Source organism: Rousettus aegyptiacus, unplaced genomic scaffold (genome assembly GCF_014176215.1).
Source record: "Rousettus aegyptiacus isolate mRouAeg1 unplaced genomic scaffold, mRouAeg1.p scaffold_m13_p_3, whole genome shotgun sequence".
NCBI lineage: Eukaryota > Metazoa > Chordata > Mammalia > Chiroptera > Pteropodidae > Rousettus > Rousettus aegyptiacus.
Window position 1 is genome coordinate 147,161,967 of NW_023416306.1, and position 27,059 is coordinate 147,189,025.

General features: G+C 31.3%; 1 protein-coding gene across 29 annotated transcripts in view; it reads left to right on the top strand.

Annotated features, from left to right (window-relative positions):
• Positions 1 to 27,059, top strand: part of GPHN (gephyrin) — a 399,765-nt gene that overhangs the window by 124,955 nt on the left and 247,751 nt on the right. For all 29 annotated transcript variants that reach the window (XM_016131243.2, XM_036238699.1, XM_016131241.2 and 26 more), the window contains one exon: positions 24,408 to 24,500. In XM_016131243.2, the coding sequence (XP_015986729.1) occupies positions 24,408 to 24,500 (93 nt within the window). The remainder of the gene's footprint in view (positions 1 to 24,407; positions 24,501 to 27,059) is intronic.

Genomic DNA, 27,059 nt, shown 5'->3' on the forward strand with positions numbered 1-27,059 from the left:
CCTCTTACTAGACTAGCAAAGGAAAGAAGACACAATCATTAGGATTGAACAAATACTGTTACTGCAGATCTTCCATCAGTAAAAGGAAAATTAGAGGATACTATGAAAAACTTTATACTTGTAAGTTGGATAACAGAAAAAAAGACCAGTTTCTCAAAACTGTCAAATTACTAAAACTAAAACTAACCAAGATGAAATGACAATCTTTGTAATGAAAAAGCTCCTAAAAAGAAATCTCTATGCCCGGATGATTTTACTGAAGAATTCTACCAAACCGTAAAGAATTAACATCAATTTTACCCAGTCTTTTCCAGAAAATAGAAGAGGAGGAGACACTTCCCAACTCATTTTATGAGGCTAGTATTACACTGATACCAAAATCGGAAATAGACAGTACAAAAAAGAAAGAAAAATGAAGATCAGTATCTCTCATAAACTTAAAATCCTCTACTAAAAATTACTAAATTAAATCCAACAATGTATAAAAAAAAAATTATACACCACTGCCAATAAGCATTTATTCGAGGTATGCAAAATTTGTTCAACATTGAAAAAACCGTCATGTAATCGACCATATTAGCACACTAAAGAAGAAAAATTATATGATTATATCAATTGATGCAGAAAAACTTTGACAAACTGTAAAACCCATTCATGATTTAAAAAAAAAAAAAAAAGCTCTCAGCAAACTAGGAATAAAGGAGAACATCCCAAACTTGATATAAAGCATCTACAAAAAACTTAACGTTAACATCATATTTACTGGTGGAAGAATGAGTACTTTTCTCCTAAGATCAGGAACAAAGTAAGATTGCTCTCACTACTTTTATTAAAATGAATACTAGAATTTAAGTATAAGTACCACTGCAATGCAAGAAAAAGTATTAAAAGGCACAAAGATTGAAAAGTAATAAATAAAACTCCCTCTTCGCAAAGCACATGAGTGTCTATGTGGAAAAAGGTATCTACAGAAAAATTCCCACAACTAATAAGTCAACTCAGTAAATTTGCAGGAGATAAGATCAACACCCCCAAGAAAACCAGTTACATTTTTATATACTCACAATTGGAAACTGAAATTTAAAACAATACCATTTACAATTACTTCAACAAAAATTACTTACATACACACTTTAGAACATACAAATGTATCTGTATGCTGAAAACTAAAAAATGCTTAAGAAATAAAAGTACACTTAAAGAAATGGATAAATATACCATGTTCATGGATTTAAAGAATCAACATAGTAAAGATGTCAGTTCTCCCCAAATTGACATACAGGTTTATGCAATTCTTATTTAAAAAAAAAAAAAGTTTTTTGTAGATATACAATTATATGAATTTATTCTAAAAGTGTATGGAAAGGCATATGTCCTAGAACAACTAAAACAATTGAAAAAAACAAAAGTGGAAAGACTAGCTCTACCCAATGATAAGGTTTACTATTAGTTACAGCAATGAGGACACTGTAGTATTGGCAGAAAAATACACACATCTCATCTATCCATGGAACCTATAAGTAGACTCACACAGATATATTCAACTGATTTTTTAATAAAGCTGCAAAAGCAATTCAGTGGGTGATTTTTTCAACAAATGATGGTAGCAGAATTGGACATCCATTAGCAAAAAAAAAAGAAAGAAAGAGAGAGAGAGAAAGAAAAAAAAAGAATCTCACCTAAACCTTATATCTTATACAAAAGTTAACTCTAAATGGACAATAGACTTAAATATGAAACATAAAACTGTTAGAGAATAAAGGAGAAAATGTTCAGAACCTTTGCTTAAGCAAAGAGTTTTTAGACTCAACATTAAAACCACAATTTATGAAAGGAACATTTTATAAATTGGTATTTATGAAAATTCTAAAATTCTGCTGTGCAAAAGAACATTTGAATAAGTGAAAACACAAGCTGCACACTGGATACAATTGTTTGCAAACTATATATCCAACAAAGGGCTACCATGTAGAAGATACTAAAAATGTTCAAACTCAACAGTAACAAAAACATTTTTTATTAGAAAATGTGCTAAAAAAATGAGACAAAGTCGGTTTTTTGAAAAAAAATTTATACAAAAACTTAGATGAAAGTTCATTAACTTTACAGTAATTTTGGGAAGCGCATACAGTCCTGTGCCAGTTAATGACAAAGATACATTCTGAGAAGTGTATTTTTAGCTAATTTTGTTTTCCTGTAAACATCATAGTACTTACACAAATTTAGATAGCATAACCTACTACACACCTAAGCTATATGAAATAGCCTATTGCTCCTAGACTATAAGACTTAATGGCATGTTACTATACAAAATACCATGAAATTAAATAAAACACAAGAAAAATGATGCAATCAAGAGACAGTAAATAGGAGATATATGAGGCCGCTGCCGACATACCGTGGCATACTTCATTATAGCACACTTTTCTTATAAGTAAAAAGAGTACACTCTAAAATAATGATAAAAAGAATAGTATAGTAAATATATAAGCCAGGAACATATTTATTATTAAGTATTATATATTGTGCATAGTTGTATGTGCTGTACTTTTATGCAACTGCTGTGCAGTAGGTTTTTTTATACTAATATTACCACAAACGCATGAGTAATGAAATGTATTGTGCTTTGCATCACTAGGCACTAGGAATTTTTTAGCTCTATTATAATCTTATGGGAACAATTTCTTATCATTGACTGAAATGTTATTTGGCACATGCCTGTATATCTTTTCAATAGTGAGTATTCATTTTAGAATGTAATATAAGTATGTAAGCAAAGTCATTTATTCTTGTTTATATAGATCTTTAAAATTTCTTTTATTTTTAATTTTAATTTTTAGTTATGTCCTATTTTTTGTTTCCTACTATAAACAAAATATTTTTTCTATATAGTTTTATTTTAATGTTGACTATGTATTTTAACATAATGGAGGTATAAGATACTTTTATAAATTGGATTATTGCCAGATATACTTCTACAAATCGTGAATGAGGAACTCTGTTGGACCCATTCCCCTATGAATCAACCATATTTGGTAAAAATTATAAAGGAACAACCACTTGAAGTATTTAGATATTGTTCTAAGCACAACAAATGAGGAAACATTAGTTCAAATAAATCTAAATATCAGATAAAACAGTGAGAGTCCATGGCACTTAGCCATAACCTGAACTCTCCCTTACCTTTCCTCAGCTTGATGGAAATTTTAGTCTGGGTAGGTGTAGTCTCAAGTATGGGGCTCCCTCTCCCCTCAGCTCCCAATTAAGAGATACAGTATTTCTCCACAATGGGCAGGCCTTCATCATTTATTATGCCTCCAACTCTCTCTCATAGAGGTTAAATTCCTGATAAGTGCAACTGAAAGGTCAAGGACTCCCTTCCTCCATCCAGTCTTCATTCATAGGATGGAAGCTCTAGGCTAGAAGGAGCAGTCTGAAAATACTAGGGGCCTGATCACCTTAGCTTTCTTAGTAGGCAGAATGTCCACATTAGGAGAGGCAAGCCAAAAAGACCAAAGGCTACCACCCCAACACAGAACTTACAACAGTGGCTTAAAGATTTTATCTAAGGCACTCCATAAGAATGTATTGCTCTGAAGTTCTTCCCAAAGGAATGGCCTTATTTGAAATAATGTGAGGAATTTTAAGCCTAAGGTCACTATGAAAAACAACGGAGATTTTGGTGGTGGTAAACAATTGAGAGGAGGCTGATAATTGCTCTGCAAGAGCAAGAAGCTAACTTAATCAGAAAGAACCTGAGAAAGAGCTGAAAAGAGTCCTCCTTGGGTCAGAACAAACCTCGAAAACTGGACTTGAAAAACTATCTCACCCGAATATAATTGAATCAGACTGGGAAGCAATTTGTTCAAAATTAGTGGAGCATAACAGCTAGGTGTGCTAACAAAAAGGCAAATAGCATAACAGAGATCTAGAAAAGAAAAGAGACAAAAAGACTACTTTCATTCCAAGGTGAGTTTGTGCATCCCTTGGCTATACCCTCTGAGAAGCAATATCAAAATTTTCACACTGGTTGGAAATAGACTTTACTAAAGTAGCCTAGCCAATTTAGTAAACAAAGAAGTAAGCAAACAACAACAAAGCCCTGAAGAAGAGGAGGGGAATCAGTATCCAGTTGGTATAACATATTAGATGTCTAGTTTTAAGCAAATGTTAGGAGATAGACAAAGAATATGCGAGTGTGAACCATTTTCTGTAATCAAAGCAGACAGCAGAAGCCACTTGTGAGAGATTCTAGCCTGAAACTTTAAAATAAATTATGATTAATATAGTCAAGAAAATGGAAGAAAGATAAACAAAATAGATAAAATAATGGAGAATTTCACCAGGTAGTTGGAATCTATCAAAAGTTAAATGAACATAATGAGACATAAAATTATAATATCTGAAATTCAGATCTAAATGGGTAGGTCTTATAGAATGAAAGAATGTAAATATAGGTCAAAAATTGCAGCAGAACACAGGAATGTTAAACGCAAAGGCAAATCAACAAAAAAGTACAAAATGATGTAGAGATAAAATAGAAAGAATGAACAAAAGGGGACAAAACAAGTATGCGAGACATACTCAGAAGGTCTAGTATATGTATAATTAAATCTCTGAAAGAGAAGAAAAACAGAATGGGAAGAAGTAATAGTCAAAAACAATGTTTAAAAATATCCCCAAATTGATGAAAGATATCAATAAAAATAAAGTATAACTATTAGAAGTGATATATATATATACATGTGTATATATATACATATTTCAAAGCAGTCTATACATATATACATACTTTAGAAAAAGAAAACTAATAGGACACCATACTGAAAGAAGTAAAGAGAGCCAAAATGCAGATTCTGGACTTGCAAGGGTAATAACTGAAATGGAAGACTGTCAAGGGGGACTCGCTCAACAAAACTTCTGAGTTGGTAGAAGAAAAAAGCAGCTGAAGAACACAGAAAAAAAAATAAAGAAAAATGAATAAAGCCTAAGAAATGTGGGACATTGAACACACTAACATACGGCTATGGGAGTATGAGAAGGAGAGAAAAGAGCACAAAAAATATCATAAGAAATAATAGCTGAAAACTTGCCAAATTTAATTACAGATACTAATCTACACATCCAAGAAGCTCTATCAATTCCAGATAAGATAAAATTAAACAGATCCACACCCATACAAATAGTCTTAGTTCAGGCAGCAGAGCCCACAGACTGAGTGACTTATAGATAACAGAATTTATTTCTCATAGTTCTGGAGGCTAGAAGTTCAAGATCAAGAGAAGATCATGGTCAGGTTCTTGTGAGACCCCTCTCTGGGTTGCAGACAACTGACTTCTTGTTATATCCCTACGTGACAGAAAGAGAACTAGCTAAGTTCCCTAGCTTCTTTTTATAAGGGTACAAGTTCCATTCGTAAGGACTCCATCCTCATAATTTAATGACCTTCCAGAAGCCCCAATTTCAAATGCAATCACATTGGGTTTAGGGTATCAACATATGAATTTTGGTGAGACAAAAACATTAATCCATTCCATATCATGCATCATAGTAAAAGTGCCAGAAGACAATGAGAAAAAAATTTAAAGCAGTAAGAGAAAAATGACTCATCACATGCATGCACCCCAATAAAATTAACATGACTGTTATCAATAACAATGGAACTGAGAAGGCAGTAGGTCGACATTCAAATACTGGAGAAGAAACCTGTTAATGAACCAAGAATCTTTTATATAAGTAAAACTGTCTTTTAAAATTGAAGATGAAATAAAGACATTCCAAGATACACAAAAACTGAGAGGATTTGTTGCTAGCAAATTTACCTTGCAAGAAATACTTTAAAAAATTCTTCAGGCTTAAAGTAAATGACCACTGGCAGTAATTCAGGCATGCACACACACACACACACACACACACACACACACACACACACAAACACACTGGTAAAGGTAATTATATAATTATAAAAGACAGTATGAATGCGTTTTTGTCCTTTCTTAACTGATTTCTCTCTTAACAACTTGTATAAAATAATATATATGTAGCTGTTTTGTTGAACCTATAACATATAGGATTGTAATATATTTGACAAGAATAGTACAAAGAGGTTATGGGAAAGCAAAGCTGCATTGGAGTAAGTACATAACACCAGATGGTATCTTGATTCCACAAGAACAAAATAGGAGAACCAGAAATAGTAAAAATAAGAAGGTTAACATAACAGACTATAAGTATATACTTGTCTTTCTTTTCTCAGTTTTAATTTAATTATTAATTATAGCAATGTATTGGATTCAATATATATGTGTGAATATATGTATATATATATATTTGTATGTACAAAAATATATGTGTAACATGGATAGTAATGCACAAAAAGGAAGAATAGAGAATAGACTATATAGAAGTAGTGTTTCTGTATCACATGAATTAAATTAATATATATCGGAAGTAGATTCTGATAAGATGTCCATGGTAAACCCTAGAGCAACCACTAAGAAAATAGATCCAATAAAATATAGTGGGAAAAAATCATTAAAGGAATTAAAATGTTACCTTAGAAAATATTCACTTCATGCAAAAGAATGGAGGAGCAATAGAGGAATTAATGAGACAAATAGAACACATGAAGTAAAATGGCAGATATAAGTCCAGCTGTATCAATAATAACATTAAATGCAAATAGATTTAAAAATTCAATCAAAAGGTACACTGTTATCCTGGGTAAAAAAAATTTGTAAAGACCCAACTATGTGCTTTCTACAGTAGAGATATTGCATATTGAACGATGCCATATAGGCTGAAATTAAAAGGATAGAAAATTATATGTCAGGCAAACAATCCAAAGAAATGACAGAATTAAAATTCTTTTATTAGCCAGCATATGTTTATAAAGTGGTGCTTCTCCTTATGTACTATTTAGTTAGGCAGTGAGTCAGTTTATACAGAAAAATCAGGATATGTGGTTCTTTCTCTTTGTATGATTTCAGTTCTTTAAAACTTTCTGTGAAATTCTGCAGTGAGTTGTATTTAGTGTTGCATATCAATGATGGGAAAATAGATCATCTTTAATAGAGTAGCTTTTATTCAGTTTTTTTTTAATTAATTTTTTAGTTATATATATGTTATAAATGTGTTTTCTTTTACTTACAGAGTTTTTGGTGATTTATCCCAGGATATATTACAACATGCTTTTGTTACTTTTTATCATTTCTAATAGTAATACTTGATTCGTATCAATATCTTTCATCAATTTGGAGATATTTTTAAACATTGTTTTTGACTATTACTTCTTCCCATTCTGTTTTTCTTCTCTTTCAGAGATTTAATTATACATATACTAGACCTTCTGAGTATGTCTCGCATACTTGTTTTGTCCCCTTTTGTTCATTCTTTCTATTTTATCTCTACATCATTTTGTACTTTTTTGTTGATTTGCCTTTGCGTTTAACATTCCTGTGTTCTGCTGCAATTTTTGACCTATATTTACATTCTTTCATTCTATAAGACCTACCCATTTAGATCTGAATTTCAGATATTATAATTTTATGTCTCATTATGTTCATTTAACTTTTGATAGATTCCAACTACCTGGTGAAATTCTCCATTATCTTAGGTATTTTGTTTATCTTCTATTTTCTTGACTATATTAATGTAATTTACTTTAAAGTTTTGGGCTGCAAATTCCTTATGCCTCTGTTTTTTATCTATTTTTTTATATTAATATTGGGTCCTATTTTCTTGCATGCTGAGTAAATTCTATAAATTTTTTTTGTGTGTAAAAGAACCATATTGGAAATAAAGATTTATCGTCCATCATAGAGTATCTCCTTTTCTACTGATTGGTAGAAAGTATGAGAAACTGATCACTCCAGTTCAATCAGGAATTGACCTGGTTTGTAGGTGTACTGAGAATATAGTGTGTTTTTGTTTCCTCATTCCTGAATGACAATATGAGTTTGAGCTCTGTAGGTATAGGTTCCAGCCTAACCCTCTAGCCTCATGCCTCACCAACGCAAGCCACGAAATTAAAAGATATCGCTCTGTCTTCCCTGTGGACAACACCATAATCTACAGTTATTCCAAGAAGAAAACAGCCATGTGTTTAAGTCTAATTAAGTTTCCAATTTCTAAATATATCAAAGTTTTCTGGTTTCTTTTCCTACCAGCAGAGGTTCTATGTCTGGAAAAGCTAATGATCAGCCCTTTGACCAAAATCAGCAAATACCCCCAGTGAAAAATAAGAAAAACTAGAAATTATTAGTTTAACTCAGAAAAGTGTCTTCATTTCTGGAACTTTATTTGTCTAATTTTGCTTCTGTAGCTCTTCAATGTCTTTAAAAGTAGAATTTTTATAATTATCCGATTTTTTTTTCTACTCATTATCATGTGAATATTGACCTGCTGTGATCTACTGCATTCTACCCAAAAGCAGTACTCTTGTATTTATTTTTAAAATGATTATAGCTAGGGTATTGAAAAAGCTGTTTGTTTTGTCTATAAATCTTTTAACTATTTTTTATCAAACACTGTTATTACTTCTAGTAGTTTTTCAGTTGATTGAATTAACTTTTAGTAAAGTGAAATCGCAAAATAAATTTTTTCTGCCAGGATTCTGTTTTGTTTAATATTTGATGAATAAGGCATTGTTGTAATTGCTCTAACAATACTAATTTTGATTCTCATAAACAAACATATGAGGTGGATGTCATTATTGTCCCTATTTATAGTGAGAAAAATGAAGCAAAGAACATTTAAGTGATTTGCCTGAGGTCGCATAGTAAGTAGTAGTGTAGCCAGATTCAGACCCAGCATCTGGGTTCTCTCATGATTGTGAGATTTAATAGTAGCATAGCTATAAAACATCATTCACACAGTCTTTCTACATGAGTCAATTCCACTCAGGAACCATTTACTTTAACATATCTTACTTTCTAGTACCCCCTTCTCTTAATTGGAATACCGTTCTTAAATGTCCTTAAATCTTTCATTCATCCAGTTATTTGTTCAATAATAATTTATTTAGCATTTGTTTTTTTGTTTTGTTTTGTTTTTGTTTTGTTTTGTTTTGTTTTGTTTTGTTTTGTTTTGTTTTGTTTGGTATGTTTAAACTCCCTTGGTTATCTAATCCAATTTCATAGCGTTGTTTGGGTTCTGTTTCCTAAAATAAACTTTTTATTGAGGTATATCATATATGAGTTGTATATATAGAAAAGTACATAAATCCTAAGTGTAAAGCTTGATAAATTATTACACAAGTGAACACATCTGTGTAACTACAATTCTGATAAATAAAGTATTAGCAGAATTCCTGAAACCTCCCTATGCCTCCTGCCAATCACTACACCTTCCATACTCCCCAGTAGTAATTGCTATCCTGATTTCTATCACCATGAATTATCTTTATCTGTTTTGAACTTTATATCAATGGATCATTGCTGTGATTCTTGTTTTATTAATTGTAGAATTTAGTTATCCATTTTTTTTGTCAAAGGACATTTGGGTTTTTAGTTTGGGGCTATCATGAATAATGCTACATACAATAAACAATCTTGAAGATGTCTTTTGGTGCACATGTGTATCCATAGTCATCAAATATCCACTTAATAGGCTAGATGTAATCTAGAAATACTGGGTCATAGAGTATGCAAATGAATAATTTTACTAGATTCTTCAAACAATTTTCCCAAATAGATGTGTGAATTTATACTTTCATCAGGATTTTATGAGAACTCCAGTTTACTTCACATTCTCACTAACATTTAGTATTTTCAAGTCAGGCTTTTCCCATTTTAATCATATCAGAGCATAATGATACCAAAATATGTTTTTAATTTCTATTTCCCTGATGACTAATGATATGAGCATCTTTTTATATATTTATTGGCCATTTAGTCTCTTTTGAAGTGATTATTCATGTCTTCCACTTTTTAAATATTAGGTTAACTGTCTTTTTCATATTTTTAGTAGGTATTTTTTCCATATTCTTGGTACAAGTTCATCGATACATGTATTGCACATTTTTTCTCCTGTTGCTTTTCTTTTTACTCTTAAAAATATCATGATAGATAGAAATTATTAATTTTAATGGGTCAGTTTGTCAATTTTTTAAATTACTGTCAATAAATATTTGTTAAATATATGAATTATCCTGAAGATTTTCAATGTCTAGTGCAAGAGATAATCTTATTTCATTATAAAATGTAATTTCTATATTAAATAGACATATAAAATTTTTTATAGCACAGAGGAAAGACAGTAATTAACTCTGGCTAGAGAATCAAGGAATTCTTTACGGAGAATATAATGAGAAGGGCTTCTAAAGCAAAAATAATGTGAAAAAAAAAAACACCAAAGATGAATAAAAACTGTTTCTGAGAAGTGCAAGGTTGACTAAAGTCAAGGTATTAATAAGAATAATTGCAGGAGATGAGGCTGAAAGTTAGGTTGAGTCACATTAAATGATTTGTATGTCTTAAGGAGGGAAGCTTCTAAAGATTTTGAAGCAAAGACATTTTCAGATTTATTTCAGAGAAGTCACCGTCCTTATCAAAATGAATTGGAAGGAGATTTAGAGAGGCAGAACACTTAGGATGCTTTATACCAATCTAGATGAAGAATGATAAAGGCAAGGTTCATGTCATCGGCAACAGCAAAGTATGAGAGTGATTAATAAAACAGGCTCTGTACCTTAATTTGATTGTTTATCTTAATCACTCTTTGTCTTCCTAAAATTCCTTTGTTGGATTATAAAACCTACTGTTATTGTTGTGAGGCTTAAATGTTTGTAAAGTACTTAACATAGTACTGGGTACATTGTAAACACACAGTAAATGATAGCTATGTGACCTAATCCAAATAGAATAGAAATAAAGATTAATTGAGGATTTTAGTTTAGACAACTTCATGGAAGATTGTGTCAATCTTTAAGATAAAGAATTCAAAAGAAGAATCATAGTTTAGGGGAATAATTAATGTCGGGGATCTTTAAGGCATACAAGTAAGATCCAATCAAATCAAGTAATTTTGTGCTTTTGGCTAGTTTGTTGACTGTTGATTGTTTTTATCTCTTTTCTTTTCTGCAACTATTCACTTGATTGAGAGCCTCTTTTTCTATGTTATCGTCTCCTTAGAGTAAGAACATCCCAGAGGAATGATAGAAAAATACATGTATTTCAAGTATTTGAAATATCAAACAGGTACAGGTGTTCTCTCTACTGTATTTCTGATTACTTAGTCCCCTTTTTAAAAAATTCAGAACTTAACATTACCATCGTACAATGTGGAGTAGGTAATTTTCCTCTCAACGTCAGAACAATCTGATCTGGTAAAGAGAACAGTTCTTGACTGTCTTTGAAAGGATAGTTTAAGCCTACCTGTCTTTCTGCTATTTTTTGCTGCCTATAGATAGATCAGTATTCTATTGTTTCTCTTACTAATTATTACATAATATCTTGACAGAGAAGTCTTGGCTAAAATTCCACCGGAATACTATGCTTTTTTTAACCTTACTAAAATGAATTTCCTCTTCTATTCTTTACTAATGGACATATAAATTATATTGTAACATCTTAAAGATTTTTTGCCACTGACATTCTAATGGAAAACTAAACCATAGTGACAGTAATTACTATAAAAGTTATTGGAAACTAGACCTTTTATATTCCACATAAAGCTAAATATCAGCAAATAAAAATGTTTCCAGATGGGTTTTGTTAAGATTTTTAAGTAGAATTAAATTAATTACTTAATATATGTTATCAGGCCCAGTTAATTTTCTAGCAATATTCAGCCTGGAAAATATTCAAAGGCCACATCATATACAAAACTTCGTCAGAAGTTTTATCATCATGTTTGAGAGGAGGTGATATAATTATGACAGAAATTCTTGTATTTCCTACTCACTATATGTTATTTAAAGAATTTCAGTAATTTGCCTATGGACAAAAGCTAGTAAGTCAACTAGAACTGGTTTGGGTACCGAGATGTCTTGCCGCTAAGCCTGTTCCATTTCTATTACCTCTTTGTCTTCCTTAGTGCCTCACAAAAAATTTATAAAAGGTAAACAATGCTTATAGACTTGAAAAACCAAAAGCAGAATAAATGTTTATTAGTGGTGTTTTAAAATTAAAATAAGCAGACTTATGTAGAATTAAACAACCATTGTCTTGAACTTATTTATGACATTGTTGAATTGAAAAAGGAAGTTAAAAACACCCATTTGTGTGCATCTGTGTGTATATGTGTATATTTATTTATGTATGAAAATTTTATGTAAGGATAATTAACAAAAGTTTTTAAAAAGTTATCTCTGATAAAACTTTGGTGATTTTCAGTTCTTTGAATTATTTTTGTCTTTTTAATAAGCACATATTTTTAGAATCATAAAAATCACTAAGACTGTTCTCATTTGGGGCCAAAAAATTAAAAGTGGAACAAAAAATAAGAACAGGGTAAAATACAGAACATTTTTTTCTGACCAACTGTCATTTCTAGAACCTAGTTTATAATTGTATAACAGATGATACATTTAATCAAACTTCTTTCACTCATTTTTTTCCATATTGCTTATTCAATAGCAAAGAATAGAATGGTTTAAAATGCTAGACTCATAGAGGGGCACTAAATTTTATTGACAAATAAAATGATAGGTGTTTATACGGTTTTGAGGGGAAGCTCTATTCCAGTATACCTCAATAGCTTTGATCAGAAGCTTTTGTTATTACAATAACAATTATAAACTCTGGACCAACAAACCACACTATCTGAAAGCAGTGGAGAATAACCAAAAGCAAGCAGATTTCAGCATTTGGAAGAAGGCACTTGTTGAGTATCTCATTTTTATGACTTTTAGCCTGAGAGTAGGCCCCAGACCGCCCTACCTGGCAACTCGAACTTTCAGACTTTCTGGCCTAAAGAACAGAGTTTGGGGCAACCACAACTGCTTTAAAGTGAAGAGGGAAACCCTGGAAGGGAGAGAGCCCAAGAGGGGAACCTCAGATTTTGTAAATACACTTTCTGGGTCTCTGGCTGTCCTTTGAACCATGAATGTGCTGGTTAAACTGCAAGCAGCACAGCTAATAGAATTGAATTGAGTCAACCCAAGTCATCAGCTTACTAAAATAAAAATAAATCATTCTTCAGAATAATATACCCAAGTCTAGTGTCTCTTCAGCATATCACTCACCATGTCCAGGATACAGTCCAAAATTATTCATCTTAAGAAAAAAGATAATCAACTGATAGTAACTCCCAAGATGACACAGCTATTGGAATTGACAAAGATTTTTGAAGCAGTAACTACAACCAGGCTCAAGGAACGAAGGAAAATATGCTTTTAATGAATGAAGAGATAAAAAATCTTAGCAGAAAACTAGAAACTATTTTTAAAAACCAAACGAAAAATTTAGAACTGCAAAATAAATAGCTGAAAAGTATTTTTAAAGTATCTTTTTATCTTTAAATTCAGCATCCTACATGAACTAGTTTCAGATTGATGGCAATGAAATCATGAAATAAATATATAGAGTTATTAAATAAAACTTTGAACCATGTTGCATTTTTTGAACCAATAAAATTTATACCTAGATATTTATATTTTGAAATTTGGGGTAGTAATAGAATTATACTGAAATTATGGGTAGGATAAAGGAAAAATTGGAAAGTATTCAGACTTCTTACTATGAAAAATCATCTTTGGGTTTGAATAGAGACCACACTAAAAATAATGCACTGTTTACCTTGACACGTTTTTTATGTAATATACCATATTGATTTAAAATTAATAATAAGTAGAATAACTAGTTTTAAAGCTTCAAACTCCCATCTCTCCACAAATACACTACAAAAGAAACAGAAACTCTTAGAACCAACTTTTTCAGAATTCTGTTTCAGAAAATAAAGATTTATAGCAACCAAGCAAACACTGACTCAAGAACGATCATTTGGGGTAATGAAAATATTTTGAAAATAGATAGTGGTAACAGTTGCTACTGCATTTGGAAGATCATTAATGCTACTGAACTGTACACTTAAAAATGGGTAAGATGGCAAGTTTTATATAAATAATTTTTTACCACACTAAAAAATTATTGAAAAAAATAGAATGACATATTAATAAATGCTACAACATGTATGAACCTCAACAACCTTATGCTAAGGAAAAGAAGCCAGTCACAAAAGACCACATATTGTTTGATTCCAGTTTTGTGAATGCCTAGAATAGGCCAATTCATGGAGATAGAGTAAATTTCTGGTTGCCTGGGCCCTCTCAATAAGAGGAAGGCTGACTGCTAACGTTTACCAGGTTTCCTTTAGGAGTGTTGAAAAGTTCTAAAATTGGATTGTGGTGATGGTTATATAATCCTTTGAGTATGCTAAAGACCACTGCACTATATACCGTAAATGGATGACTTTATGATGTGAAATATATCTCGATAAACCTTTCTCTAAAATAGTTATGGTCTCACGCAAGTATACAAAGTGTTTTAAGTAAGCCTAATCCATGGGATGTGCTAAATAGTGAGAAAATGGAAAAGGTTAAAGGACTGATAAGTAATAATATAGACTGTAAGTGTATATAGCCAGTTTTATAATTCCGGTCTTAATGTATTTGAGACCAATCAAGATGTCCTAGGGTCAGGAATTAAGAAAATAGCCAAGAAATACTAAATTGTATAATCCGGATGCATATTCACCTTTACTAGATTTACTGATATTTCAATACTGCCTGAATCTGTGCAATTATATCATGTGGCCTGCTAGAGCAGTTACACGTAATCTTTTGGAAGTTTCAGATATCGTGATCCCAGTCCTTCCAAAAAATTCTCATAGACATATATTTCAGAATATGCTTTTGCAAGAAATGTAAACCATGTACCATAAAAGAACATAGATGTTTGCTGTAATAAAAAAACCTGACTTGAATAAAAGAATCAGAAGTTTTTGAGTGAGAATGTTGATATAAAGAAGTAGTCACAAAGAGAAATAATGTAAGACAAGGAAAGAACCCTCTGTAATTATGGTAAAATGGGTAAAATGTTGGGAATCCAGATACCAGAGTTTTATTATCTACCACTACTGATTGAACAAATCTCTGAAGAAAAACAAAATATGTTGGTAAAGCATATGAATAGCAGATCATGAAAGAGTACCAGTCGTGATAGCAAAAATATAACCATATTCTAGTAAACATCTGTGTTTGTCTTCTTAGTGTCACAGCTGTTCATTCTGATATTATTTACTGTTGCCTCATAGAAGTATGGGCAGTATACTCTTTAGGAAAAAAACAGTTCATAGAACAAATATAATATAAACCTATAATGCTCTTTAATTAATAATTTAAAAGATTAACTTCCAAGGTTATAGTTTCCTGAAGCAAGAATTTGTATTGACTCTTTTCCATTGAGATTTCAGAATATTAAGGCTAAAGGTCAAAGGAGATTTTATCATTCTCTTTTCTCTAAGATCTTATAATATCTTTAATAGCTAAATAAATCCACAAGTGTTATTCCAAAGGATCAACCTTAGAAGCAGCATGTTTTGATATTTCTATTACCTACATTGATCTGGAATTTAGAAAAGGCTCACTGAACTTTCAGATTGTAAGTTGGGTATTATCAAGCTGGTCACATACATTTATTTAATATGATATCTTTGTGAAATGAGAATAAATACTTTGGCCATTGTCTCACAGGATGAACAGATTTGTCATTACTTGCTGAGGAGTTCTTTAGCAGTGGACCACACTGTAGCCAATCTAGTTTTAAAAACCAAAGAAACCTATATGTTATCTATAGTAGGAAAAAAATGGTACTGCAGGTAACACGTACACATGCACACACACACACAAAATGAGCAAAACCTGAAGATTGTACCATTGTGTTCAATATTTAAGTATTGTTTCTCAGTTGTGTTTAACAGCTTTGAGGACTAAATTTAGTATACTAAAGAGATAAATTGTTCTCTCTCCTGTTTTAAAAGCCCTTTTAGTTTTAATTGATAAAGCCCTTTTAGTTTATACTGAATTCCTAATATTGAATTACTCTCAAACTGGTGATGTTATGGCTCCTTTTTTTTTTCTTCTGCTTTGATACAGAACAAACTAATTCTAGAATTTTAATAAGTATTTCAATGAGAGATTTTGTTTGATTGTTTTCCATATTTCAACCATCCATTTTACCTAGGTAGCAAAATACTTTCCTGATTGGAGAAAGCCTTAAATTGCATTTTTTATTTTGGGTAGATTTCCTAAGGATTCTATTAAGAGTGATCTTGAGATAATGTGTTTGATTTACTATTATATGGTTTTAATGATTTATTCCAGAGTCCTCTTCAGAGGTCCAGTCAATAATAGAACAAACTTTATGTCATTAGAATCATCACCATTTTATTTAAGTAACCTATTATAGTAAGATCACCAAAGAGTACAAATATGCATTAAGATCTGGTTCTTAAGCTCAGGGAAGGCCTTAGGAAAAATAGGATAAAAAAGGTCAAAAGACAAGCCTCTTAAATCCATTTAGCTGTATAAATCACTTGATTATTCTGTTTTACAGTTTATCTTTCGTTGAAAAAAATTACATTTCAATTTTTGGCCTTTCAGAGTTAGTGATAAAAGGATTACTATGAACCCTGATTCTACTTGGGTCTTCTGATGTGATGAATGTTGTGGAGAATCTCACACTTTGTGTAAACCCATCACAAATAATGTTGAAGATAACAAAAGTAACCATTTATTCGCACTTACTGTGTGCTGAGCACTCTGCCAAGTTCTTTTCTTGCACCAATGAGAATCCATCTTTAGGGCAAATCCTTGATATTCCATGAAGGCATTGAGTTACTAAATCCTTGTCACACCACAGTGTTCCCATACTATTGTGGCGATAGCAGAATGTGAACCCAGGTTACCCTCATTCAGAACAATACACTGGAGCACAAATTAATTATATTTGGATAATTAGACATCTACTCATTTCTATTTCTTTCATCAGTGAGAAGATTAATATCTAGTAAAGTTTGAGAAAATCATATTGATAAAAGACAAAATATGAAAAAAGGATTCTCATAAATAATAGTAATCTGTTGTTCACACTATTTGACACAATCACTACAGGGTCTTGCATTAATTAAGATGAACAATCACCTTATTTAAAATATCTGTATAAGTAGTACATACAGTATTTGAAAATTACATTAGCATTTAAATGAATAGAATTAAACTGAAATTGGTTCACAGATTAAGTATCAGATCACTTAAATAAAAGAACAGCCCTATTTTCTTGGAGGGAGAAAAGTACAGTTAGCCTAAAATCACACCCTCAGTTGACTTTTTTTTGTGTGTGTGAGAATAACAAATAATTGGAACACAACAAAATCTTAGCTTTCAGATATTCTCTGAGTAGGAGATATCCTAAGGATTAAAAATATAAACACACAGATATACTTTAAAATATATTTTATAAATGTATTCGATGTTTATATACACTCAAATGGAAAAATGAATATATGAAAAATAATACATGAATACTTCTTGGATAAAGACACTTGCTTACTCTGTGTCTTTACAACTTCTCAAATATCTCTTATACTTCTCACTTAAGTAATAACTTGCTATGTGCTTTAGTCTAGTACATGACAGCTATTGTTTGCATTTATTTTTTGAAAACCTAGTTAAAACTTAAACACATTAACAAATATTGAGAAAATGTGTTGATGTTTTCTCCAGTAAATAAAAGATATTTTTTGTCAGGTTTTTGGAAAATGTATTTTTAGAATGTTAATTTTAAAATGTTTTGGAATTAGAGTGACAAAGCCAAAAAGGATCAGAGAGGGAGAGATTTCTAGTCCAAATAATATGTGAATACAGATGAAACTAATGGACAAGGAACAGGGGAATCTGCCTAGACAAATAAATGAAATGTTAAATTAATTCAGGCAGCAACTTAGGGAAAAAAGACATGAAAGAAGATCTTAGGAAAATTTTTTTAAAATATAAAAGCATGCTTTTCAGTTAAGCTACTTGAATATTTAAAATTGTTTGCATGATGTTATTTTGTTAGTGCAAATGGTATTTGTGTCATTTATAAAAATAACTTCACACTAAGTAAACTAAGAAACAAAATCCTAATCCATTTTAAAATCTTCCATTTGAAGAGTTTTAGTGGATTCTGAACCATTTGTTAAAAATATTTATAAAGTAACATCTTTCAAGTATTTTGTAAATATAATATTATGAAAGGGAAATTTACAAGCCCCATTGCAAAGAGTCTTTGCATATTTGGTCGATGAGATTGAAAAATGAACATCATACAGTGATTTAGTAGGTATGGCTAATGTGCTTCTTTCATTTTAGTCTTTTAAAATTGTCTTTTACTTTGTAATTACTATATCAAAATATCAAACCAAGATTTTTTAAAATAATGTATCACATTGCTCTTATAAGAATATTAGTGAGAAAAACATTTTTGCACAATTAGTAAGATAAAATGTAAAATTATTTTAAATATTATGTCATCTTTATCTCATCTTTTAAAGTTTCTATTTAAGTGTGATATGCTAAGTTTTTTAGTCCAGCGATATATGAAGATAACTTTCAGAAATTATTTTACTGATAGAGATGCATGATCAAAATTTTGGAGACCATTCTTAGGAGGAGACATGTAAACAAGTAAATTCCAGTAAAATATGAAAAGTGCTATTCCAAAGGAATGACAGGGAACAAATTGTCTGGAGGAGTCAGAGGAGACTTTACAGAGATGACCCTAAAACTGTCTCATTATATAGATAGGAATATATTAGGTGATTATGTTAGAACTCTAGTATAGACCAAAGAAAAGTATGACATTTCTCAAGTGATTTTATATAGAAAAAGTCACCATAATTCATTCATTTTTCTACCAATGCAGGGAAAGAAAAAATCTGTTATAACAGATGAGTATGAGACTCCAGGTAGATGTAGAGAATGATGGCCTGTCTAAACTTACTTCTTCTTAACTCTTATTACTGTTCCATTTTTCTCCTTAATGGGTTTTCTACTCTTGTGCAAGAGAATAATATTGCTAAAAATCTCTGTAGTGATGGTTTTCATTTTGATCATGGTAAAGAAAATGTTATATATTCATAAATGCATAAATCTGTAAAACAGTTTTCTTAAGATGGGGCATACCTCTTTCATAGGACTAACCATGACATATACCATGTTATATTAATTTATTCATACCTCTGTCATCAAGGATATTTTTCATGCCTTTTTTTTTCCATTCTCATATTTTTCTGGTACATACTAAGCAATGGAATGTTTCTTAAACTCAATGATTAAATAATATCATGTTGAGACTTTATGTCAATTTATTTAAATGTAACTCATGTCAAATTTACTTTCAAAACTATTTTGAAGTTTATTATAAAAGGTATGTAAACTTATGACTAACAAAATGCAAAGTGGAAATAGACAAAAAAAAAGGATGATCCAAAGATGCTAAGAAAGTCATCGTATTGTTGCATTAAAAACTACATAACCTAGTGACTTAAAACAATAGTAATTTTTTATTTCTCACAAATCTGTAGGTTTGCTGGGCTCAGCTGGGTCTATCTTTTTCTGGTCTTAACCTAGGGTCACTGATTTGTCAGCTCAACTGGGGCTGGAGAGTCTAAGATGACCTCAGTTAAATGTCTGGGGCATTGGTACTATCTGTTCTGCTAGGCCTTTCTCTCCACATGGTCTCTCATCATTCCATAATTTAGCCTGGGCTTCCTTTCATGATGATAGAAGTTTACTAAAAGAGTGAAGGCAGAAGCTGTGAGGCCTTTTGAGACCTAGACTTTAGAACTCACACTCCATGACTTCTGCACCATTCTATTGGTCAAAGTCACAAGCCCAGCCAAGGTGCAGAGGTTGTAGACAAAATAGACTTCACTTTTCAACAGGAGGGTTTATAAAGAATGTGTAGCCATATTTAATCTACCACAGTAGTATTTGCATAGTCGTAGAGTATAATTTTTTTTTTCTGAGCTGACTGAAAATGAGGAGAAAATGAGTCAAAGTGCTGACTTTCAGAATGAAGAAAAAGGAAATTCAATTTTTAAAACTCTTTATTTTTTAATAATACATGCAAATTATAAAGAATTCCAAAAATGCAGAAATGGAAGGAAACCATAAAATGTATCTCAAATCTAATTACCCAGAAATAACCATTGTTAAGATTAGTTGTAAAACATCCCAACATCTTTTTATGCTTATAAATTGAAGAATGGATGGATGTTTGAGAGAAAGACATAGCTGTACAATAATTCTCTAAAGATAATGTAGAATAGAATTTTATTTCATTTAAACAAAAGAAAAAGTGAATAAAAGAGCGTATTACAAGAGATGTGCTAAACAGAGCTCTCTCTGAAGTTAAAAAAAATAGGAAAATCTTTAATAGGTAACAGTCATTTTTAACTACCTTTTAAAACCTTGGACAGGATTGATTGAATCCCTGCTTTGAAAGATAAGAATATGAGCACTGTTATATTTCCTTCTACCTACCCTGTGCTTACCTTAAAAAATTTTAATATATTATTATAGAAAAAAAATATGTGATTGAAAAATATCCTCAAACTGAGCTTATTTCACAAATGATTGCATTCATGTAAGAAGAAAGATAAAGTCAGCCTGAACTATATCAGATCTGGACAGACTTGTACAGAGGAAAAATGGAGAAAGTAAGAAACCAGAGACAATATATTATCTTTGTTGGAATGTTCTGCTTTTCTCTGAGATTTTATTAAATATTCAATACTTATCTACCTAGATAAGGGTTTAAATCATTGTTATGTGGGGGTATCATTATGTTTCAGATTAGTTTCCCAATTCAGTGTTCTTTTATTCCTGGAATCTTCATCTTTATCACAGAGTCAGTCTCTTGTTTCATCTGTTTCACACAGCAGTTGCTCACCAGATGAAAAAGATAAGGAGTCTCTTTCAGTTTGTGTCTCTCTTGATTCAAAGGTATTAGTGAGAATTTTTAGGATTTTGATTCACCATCTGACTTCTTTGGGAGCCAAAGCAACATTAGGAGCCTCACTATGCTGTACTATGCTTCTCAAAGATATTTAAGTTCTGCCCTTGACCATCCAACTTGTGAGATTTATGACATGAATCTTTTTTTCTTATTTGATTGTTGCCTGGTGGTGTTTTGTTCCTCTAGTTTGTACTCTTTTTTGTTGTTCACTTTTGTAAATGATGGGGCGGGGCAGGAGGTGGGGAGAGGCTTTTGTGATATGACTTCATTCTGCTGTGCTAACCTGGAAGCTCAAGGCAATAAATTTTTAAAGGAATACCTTCAACATAAGGGAAAAGTAATCATTAAAATAGAAAATGCCTTAAACCTCAGTTTTGTAACAGATACAGAGGAATTTTTCATAAAGGTGGCTCATACAGAAATCTCAATGACATCCTGTCTGGTAGAGGCAGCCAAATATTAAGGTATCTCTCAGGATGAAAGAGATCTTACAGGTACAGAAGTAATTGTCACACATAAATTGCTTTCAGGTGATTTAACATGATAGAAAAATAGACTCATTATCTAGAATGGTATAGTTAGCGTTATTTAGTGCAGTTTAATGTGTATATATGTCACCTTGAGGATTCTTTTTAGAAAAGCAGATTCTGATTCAGTAGGTCTTGGATAGGACCTGAGATTCTGTATTTCTAACAAGCTCCTAGGTGATACAAATGCTGTGTGTCTTCAGATCATACTTTTAGTAGAAATGTTCTAGACAGCTGTCGATTCAGCTCCTCTACACAACTTGAGACAGAGGACTGTGCCTTATGATCTTGGCATCCCGTACTTGAATGAAAGCATGCCCTGAAATATTTTCTTGTTAAATAATTATTTGACTATTAGGTGCCTAGAATATTTGTATTATATATTATATTGGTGGTTGAGGAAGAATCCTTATGTTTTGGAAATCAACTGAGTGAATAATAGGATTGCTATTTTGTCTTAAAAATCCAGAACCTTATTAAAATTTTTACTTGGATGAAATACTGTTGCACATCACACAACTACTTTGGACAACAAACTATTATTTCCCAAGTACTTGAACAATCCCTAATTGAGCTCAAGATATCAAATATTACTTATATGAAAGAAATCTGTACATTTTTAAATTACCTTGGAAAGCTTTTAAAAATTCTAATTCCCAGGTTACACCCCAGAGATGGCACCTAAGGATCAGTATTTTTTTCAAGCTCCACAAGTGATCTCAGTGTATAATCAAAGCTGAGAACCATTACTTGACTGTGAACTCTTTGAAACCAGGGTCCATCTTTATTCATTCATTCATTCATTCATTCATTCATTCATTTAGGCTCAACATGAAATACATGTTATAGGTACTCAGTAAATGTTTACTTAATCACTGAATGAATTATGTTATAAGGAAGTTTTGCCTATTTCAAATAGTGGCATTCTTCAGTATAAAGTGACTATTTTAACTCATTATTAGTTTCTTGAAATTTGAAAAGTTTGAATACCCTCTTGGTATTGACAATATTGAAAATTGACAATAATAGATATTTTGTGTCCTTGGATATTTTGTTGATACTTTAGTGTCATATCATTTTTTATCAAGATCTGATGTAAATGAAGTATGGTCGGAGATGAGAAAACTGTAACACAGACACCCTAGTACTGGTGTACTTAGGAATGTTGCAAAGAAATCTAAAGGGTTCTAGAATCCATTAGTGGGATGACAAGGTCAGTTAATCTCATTGCTGAGTTGTGACATCAACTGGTTTTTTTATAGACTAGAAATAATAACCGTTTAGAATAATAAGTATTTACACTTTTCTACCTTTTAAATAGAAGCATAAGACAAATTTTAAGTTTGGTTTGTGAAAACACCTTATAATAACCTTTATTGTAATACTCTTTGATTTTGTGTTCTGTGTGTAAGCTTCCCTCAGAACAAAATTATAACTATATCAGGGACGCAAGCTCTTCAGTCAGTTTCTCAGTAGACTACAGTTTATATCTTAAAAATAGTTTGTTGCCATTAATTAATCCTAGTAGAAGGAAAATCCCCTTCTTGTGGAGCTTTGGGCTTTCCATTCCTGTGTTACTAGGATGACATAAAAATGTGCAAGGATAGGGGAAAAATCACTTTTAGATCTTGAATTTGTCCTTCTAACTAATTAGCCTACATTTTGTGTCACTGATGAATTTGAGAACTGAGGGCATTGTGTTTTACATCTAGGTATTAGCCTACTACGTGTATTTAACATCTAGTTATCAGCATAAATAATATAATTGTATTAATAAATTTTGGACCTGAATTGTAAAAAGATAATGAAATTATATAATACCAAAGCAAGTATTTGATTAAAACTTAAATGAGCACTTAATAGTTCTTTTTAATAAATAGCTAAATTTATAGTATTATGTGAATAGAATTATCAATAGTATAAGCAGAGAGAGAGAGAGAGATCTTAATTCTGCTTTACACACAAATGGATAACTTTGAGTAGATTATTTGACCCTTTTGTACTTCACTTGTCTTACCTGGAAAATGAAGAGGCAAGTCTTCTAATGTTTCTACCAACTCCAAAATTTTATGTTATATAATTCTCATTTCTGTGTATAGTGTTGTTGTGGAAAAACATTTGAACGAATACGTATTCCTTTTAAGGCATGCATGTTAAATAAATTCTGAAAAAAATGTAACACTCTCTTAAACAACTTAAAACTTAGCAGAAAACATTGACTCAGTCACGGGCAGAATATAGGGGAACGTATATGTTGAGGATCCCACAGATCTGGTTTGAATTCTAATTTTTTCTACTTTTAGTTTGTGAGCCTATGAACAAGTAAGTTTCTTGATCTCTCAGAATCTATTAATGAAAAAAATGAATGAGTCTGTTTCTTTAAATATAAAATTGAAGTATGAATAGTTAGTTACCTGGCAGGGTTGGTATAGTTTTTAATAATGAGATTATATAATTAACACTTAGATAGTACTGTTTTTTTAACCTGAATATATTTTGAATGGTTGAAAAGAACTTCAGATATACCATATAAGTACATAACAAATATTAATTATAAACCATGGGATTTCCTGTGTTTCATTTACTTTCAAGAATTTGATGCATCTTTATTTTCAGTGAGTAAAATAAATACCCCAAACTAGTGTGTTTTGATTAGCAGTAGAATTGTTCCATGAATTGTGCTTCAAAATTTTCATGTTGATTGTTGAAACAATCTGTAACACTGTATGTGAAGTATTTGAGTAAGTAGATGTTTTGAATAAGCAGGAAAGTCCTTCTGCATGTGACATTTTATGACATAATATGAGGAAATCTTAGCGTGGCATCTGGGCTGATGTACTTTGTTAGTATAATTCAAAATATATCTGTTTTCTTTCAGGAAACCCTGATAGATTGGTGTGATGAAAAGGAACTTAATTTGATATTAACAACTGGAGGAACAGGGTTCGCACCACGAGATGTCACTCCAGAGGTGAGATAGAATATGCCTTTTCATATTCAAGGAGTAAGCTATTCATGTTATTTTTAATACTTTTAATATTTTTATATTATTTTTGTAATTCCACTAAGCAGAACAGGAACTTGTAATTCTAAGAATATGAAAAATTCGCCGTGGAAAAAAATTTTCTAAAAAAATGTTTCTTGACTTTTTTCCTTTGGACTTAAACTAGAAATGACATAATATGAGGAAATCTTAGCGTAGCGTCTCAGCTGATGTACTTTGTTAGTATAATTCAAAATATATCTGATTTCTCTTTTCTTAAGATACCCTTGTCTCTGGTCTCAAAACACAGTAGGATGACTGCAACATAATTTTTTTTTTAAATAAAAGTTTTTTATTTAGATACCATTGAAATCAGTGATGCTTAGCTGTAGCTTGTTTGTTAATGCCTTTATCTGAAGTACAGAGAAACGTGGAGCTTTGTGGCATATCAGGATGCTGGTGTGGAGGATGGAGCTGCCGAACCCCCTCTCACATTGCATTGTGGAGGCAATAGAATATTTATACCAGCTTTCCAGTCCTTTTGATAAGAAAGGGTTCTTTATTCCATCGTTTTCAATGCAAATTTAAATTCAGCATTTAATAAGTCAAAAAGCAGAATTATTGTTTAGGCTTCATGCCACAATATTCACTTCAACCATTGCACAAGGGGAGAAATTAAGGAAAGTGCTCATCAATACGGGGGAAAATCCTTTCTTTATAAGGAAGCTATAAACCAGGTGCCACTTTCAGAGTCATATGCAAACTTATATTACCACTAGTGACATTGTTTCCTTTACCTCTCAAAAAAGTGTTTCTTGGCTAAATGTCAATTTATTGTGACCCATGTCCTTCTATTTTCAGATTAGTGCGCTATTGTATCTACTATCTTATTAACAGCAAGATACTTTTGTTCTGCACCTATTAAATAAATACTGTCCTTTTCAGACTTTAGCCAGTACCACAGTCAGAGGGCTCGTTAAAACAGATTGCTGGGCCTCATGCACAATTTCTAATTCAGTAAAATCTGCCCTCGGTGCTAAGAATTTGTATTTCTAACAAAGTCCCAGGTGATGCAGATGTTGCTGGCCCATAGAACATACTTCCAGACTTTGAGAAATACTGTTCTAGTATATGAAAATGCAGACTTTTAAAACAAGTTGTAAAATGTTTTTTATTCAGTGTAAAAATTATGACAGAAATTTTTTGGATATTATTATAATTAGGTTTACAAATAAAATGGTTTTGCTTTTAAATTAATCAGAAGAATTGTGTTGAGAAATTGTTAACTTCAACTCCTTGAAAAAAAAGTCATCCTTACATAATTTCTTTAGTTTCTGGGTCCTAAGGGGAAATGGTCTTTTGGCCAATTTTTACATTTCTTTTAAATGGTGAGACTAACTTGAAAAAGTACAATTGGAGGGAAGCCATCTGCTGTAAAGATGTGTTTGTGTTTTGTTTGTTTTGTAAGAAAATTGCCTGCGTAAGTGAAGACATTGATTTTTGGAGTTGGGTGTTGTGTTAGGTTTTTGAAGTAAATTAAATTATGTTTATATATTGCTTTTTTTTGTGATGGTTTGGTATTTTCATCATATTACTTATTTTTATATCTGGAAAGTATTTAAAAAGTTGCCATAGAATTCATTCATAACCAGATAACAATATTATTTTTTTGTGGGAAAATAATTTACATCACAAAATTTGGTATTCTGTGGAGTTTCAAGTAAATAATGCTAGGTTGAAAATTCAAAACTTTGAATTCTGGCTCTGCTACTTACTAGCAAGATGATTATAGACTAGTCATTAAACTGCTCTGTGCCTCAGTTTCCTACAAAATTAGAGAAGCAAAAGTACTTATCTACCAGGGTGACTGAGAATTCAATGAGAAATATTGCTGGCATTTTAGTAAGTGCTATGTAAGGGTTAACTTATAAGGGGTAAATATTTTTTCATTAGTTGCTGCATAACTGCCAAGTGGAAAAATTTGGTAGTATTTTTTGCATGTAACTACCAAATAAATAAAAAGTCTTATACTAATATGTGGTAACAGAAAGATGTCTAACTATAGGCAGTGAACACACAAAATCCAGTAAGTTTCAAGTGCCTTACTGTTAAATTGTACACTTGAAACTTACTGGATTTTGTTAACGAATGTCACCATAGTAAAAATTAAATAAATAAGTAAATATGACCGTTGATGCAGAAAAACTATATCCATGAAATCGTCACAATTTCGTTAAATTATTTTTAATTTTGATATAGTAAGTTTCATATTTTACCTTTTCCATCTCTATATAAATCTTGAATTTCAACCATTCTAATATTTGTTTATCCTACCTTGCCCCTTTTTGGGGACATTGTTAATTGACGATAACCTATCTCTTTCTATAACCTTGTATGTTTCATTATATCAGAAATTGAGCTCTTTATTCTTAGATGATGATATTCAGTTACCTGAAAACCTTAGAGTTGTTCTTATATTCTTACATTCATATATACCTATAACTAACTGGCTAAATTGTATGAGGTTTTTTTAATGACTGAAAAATA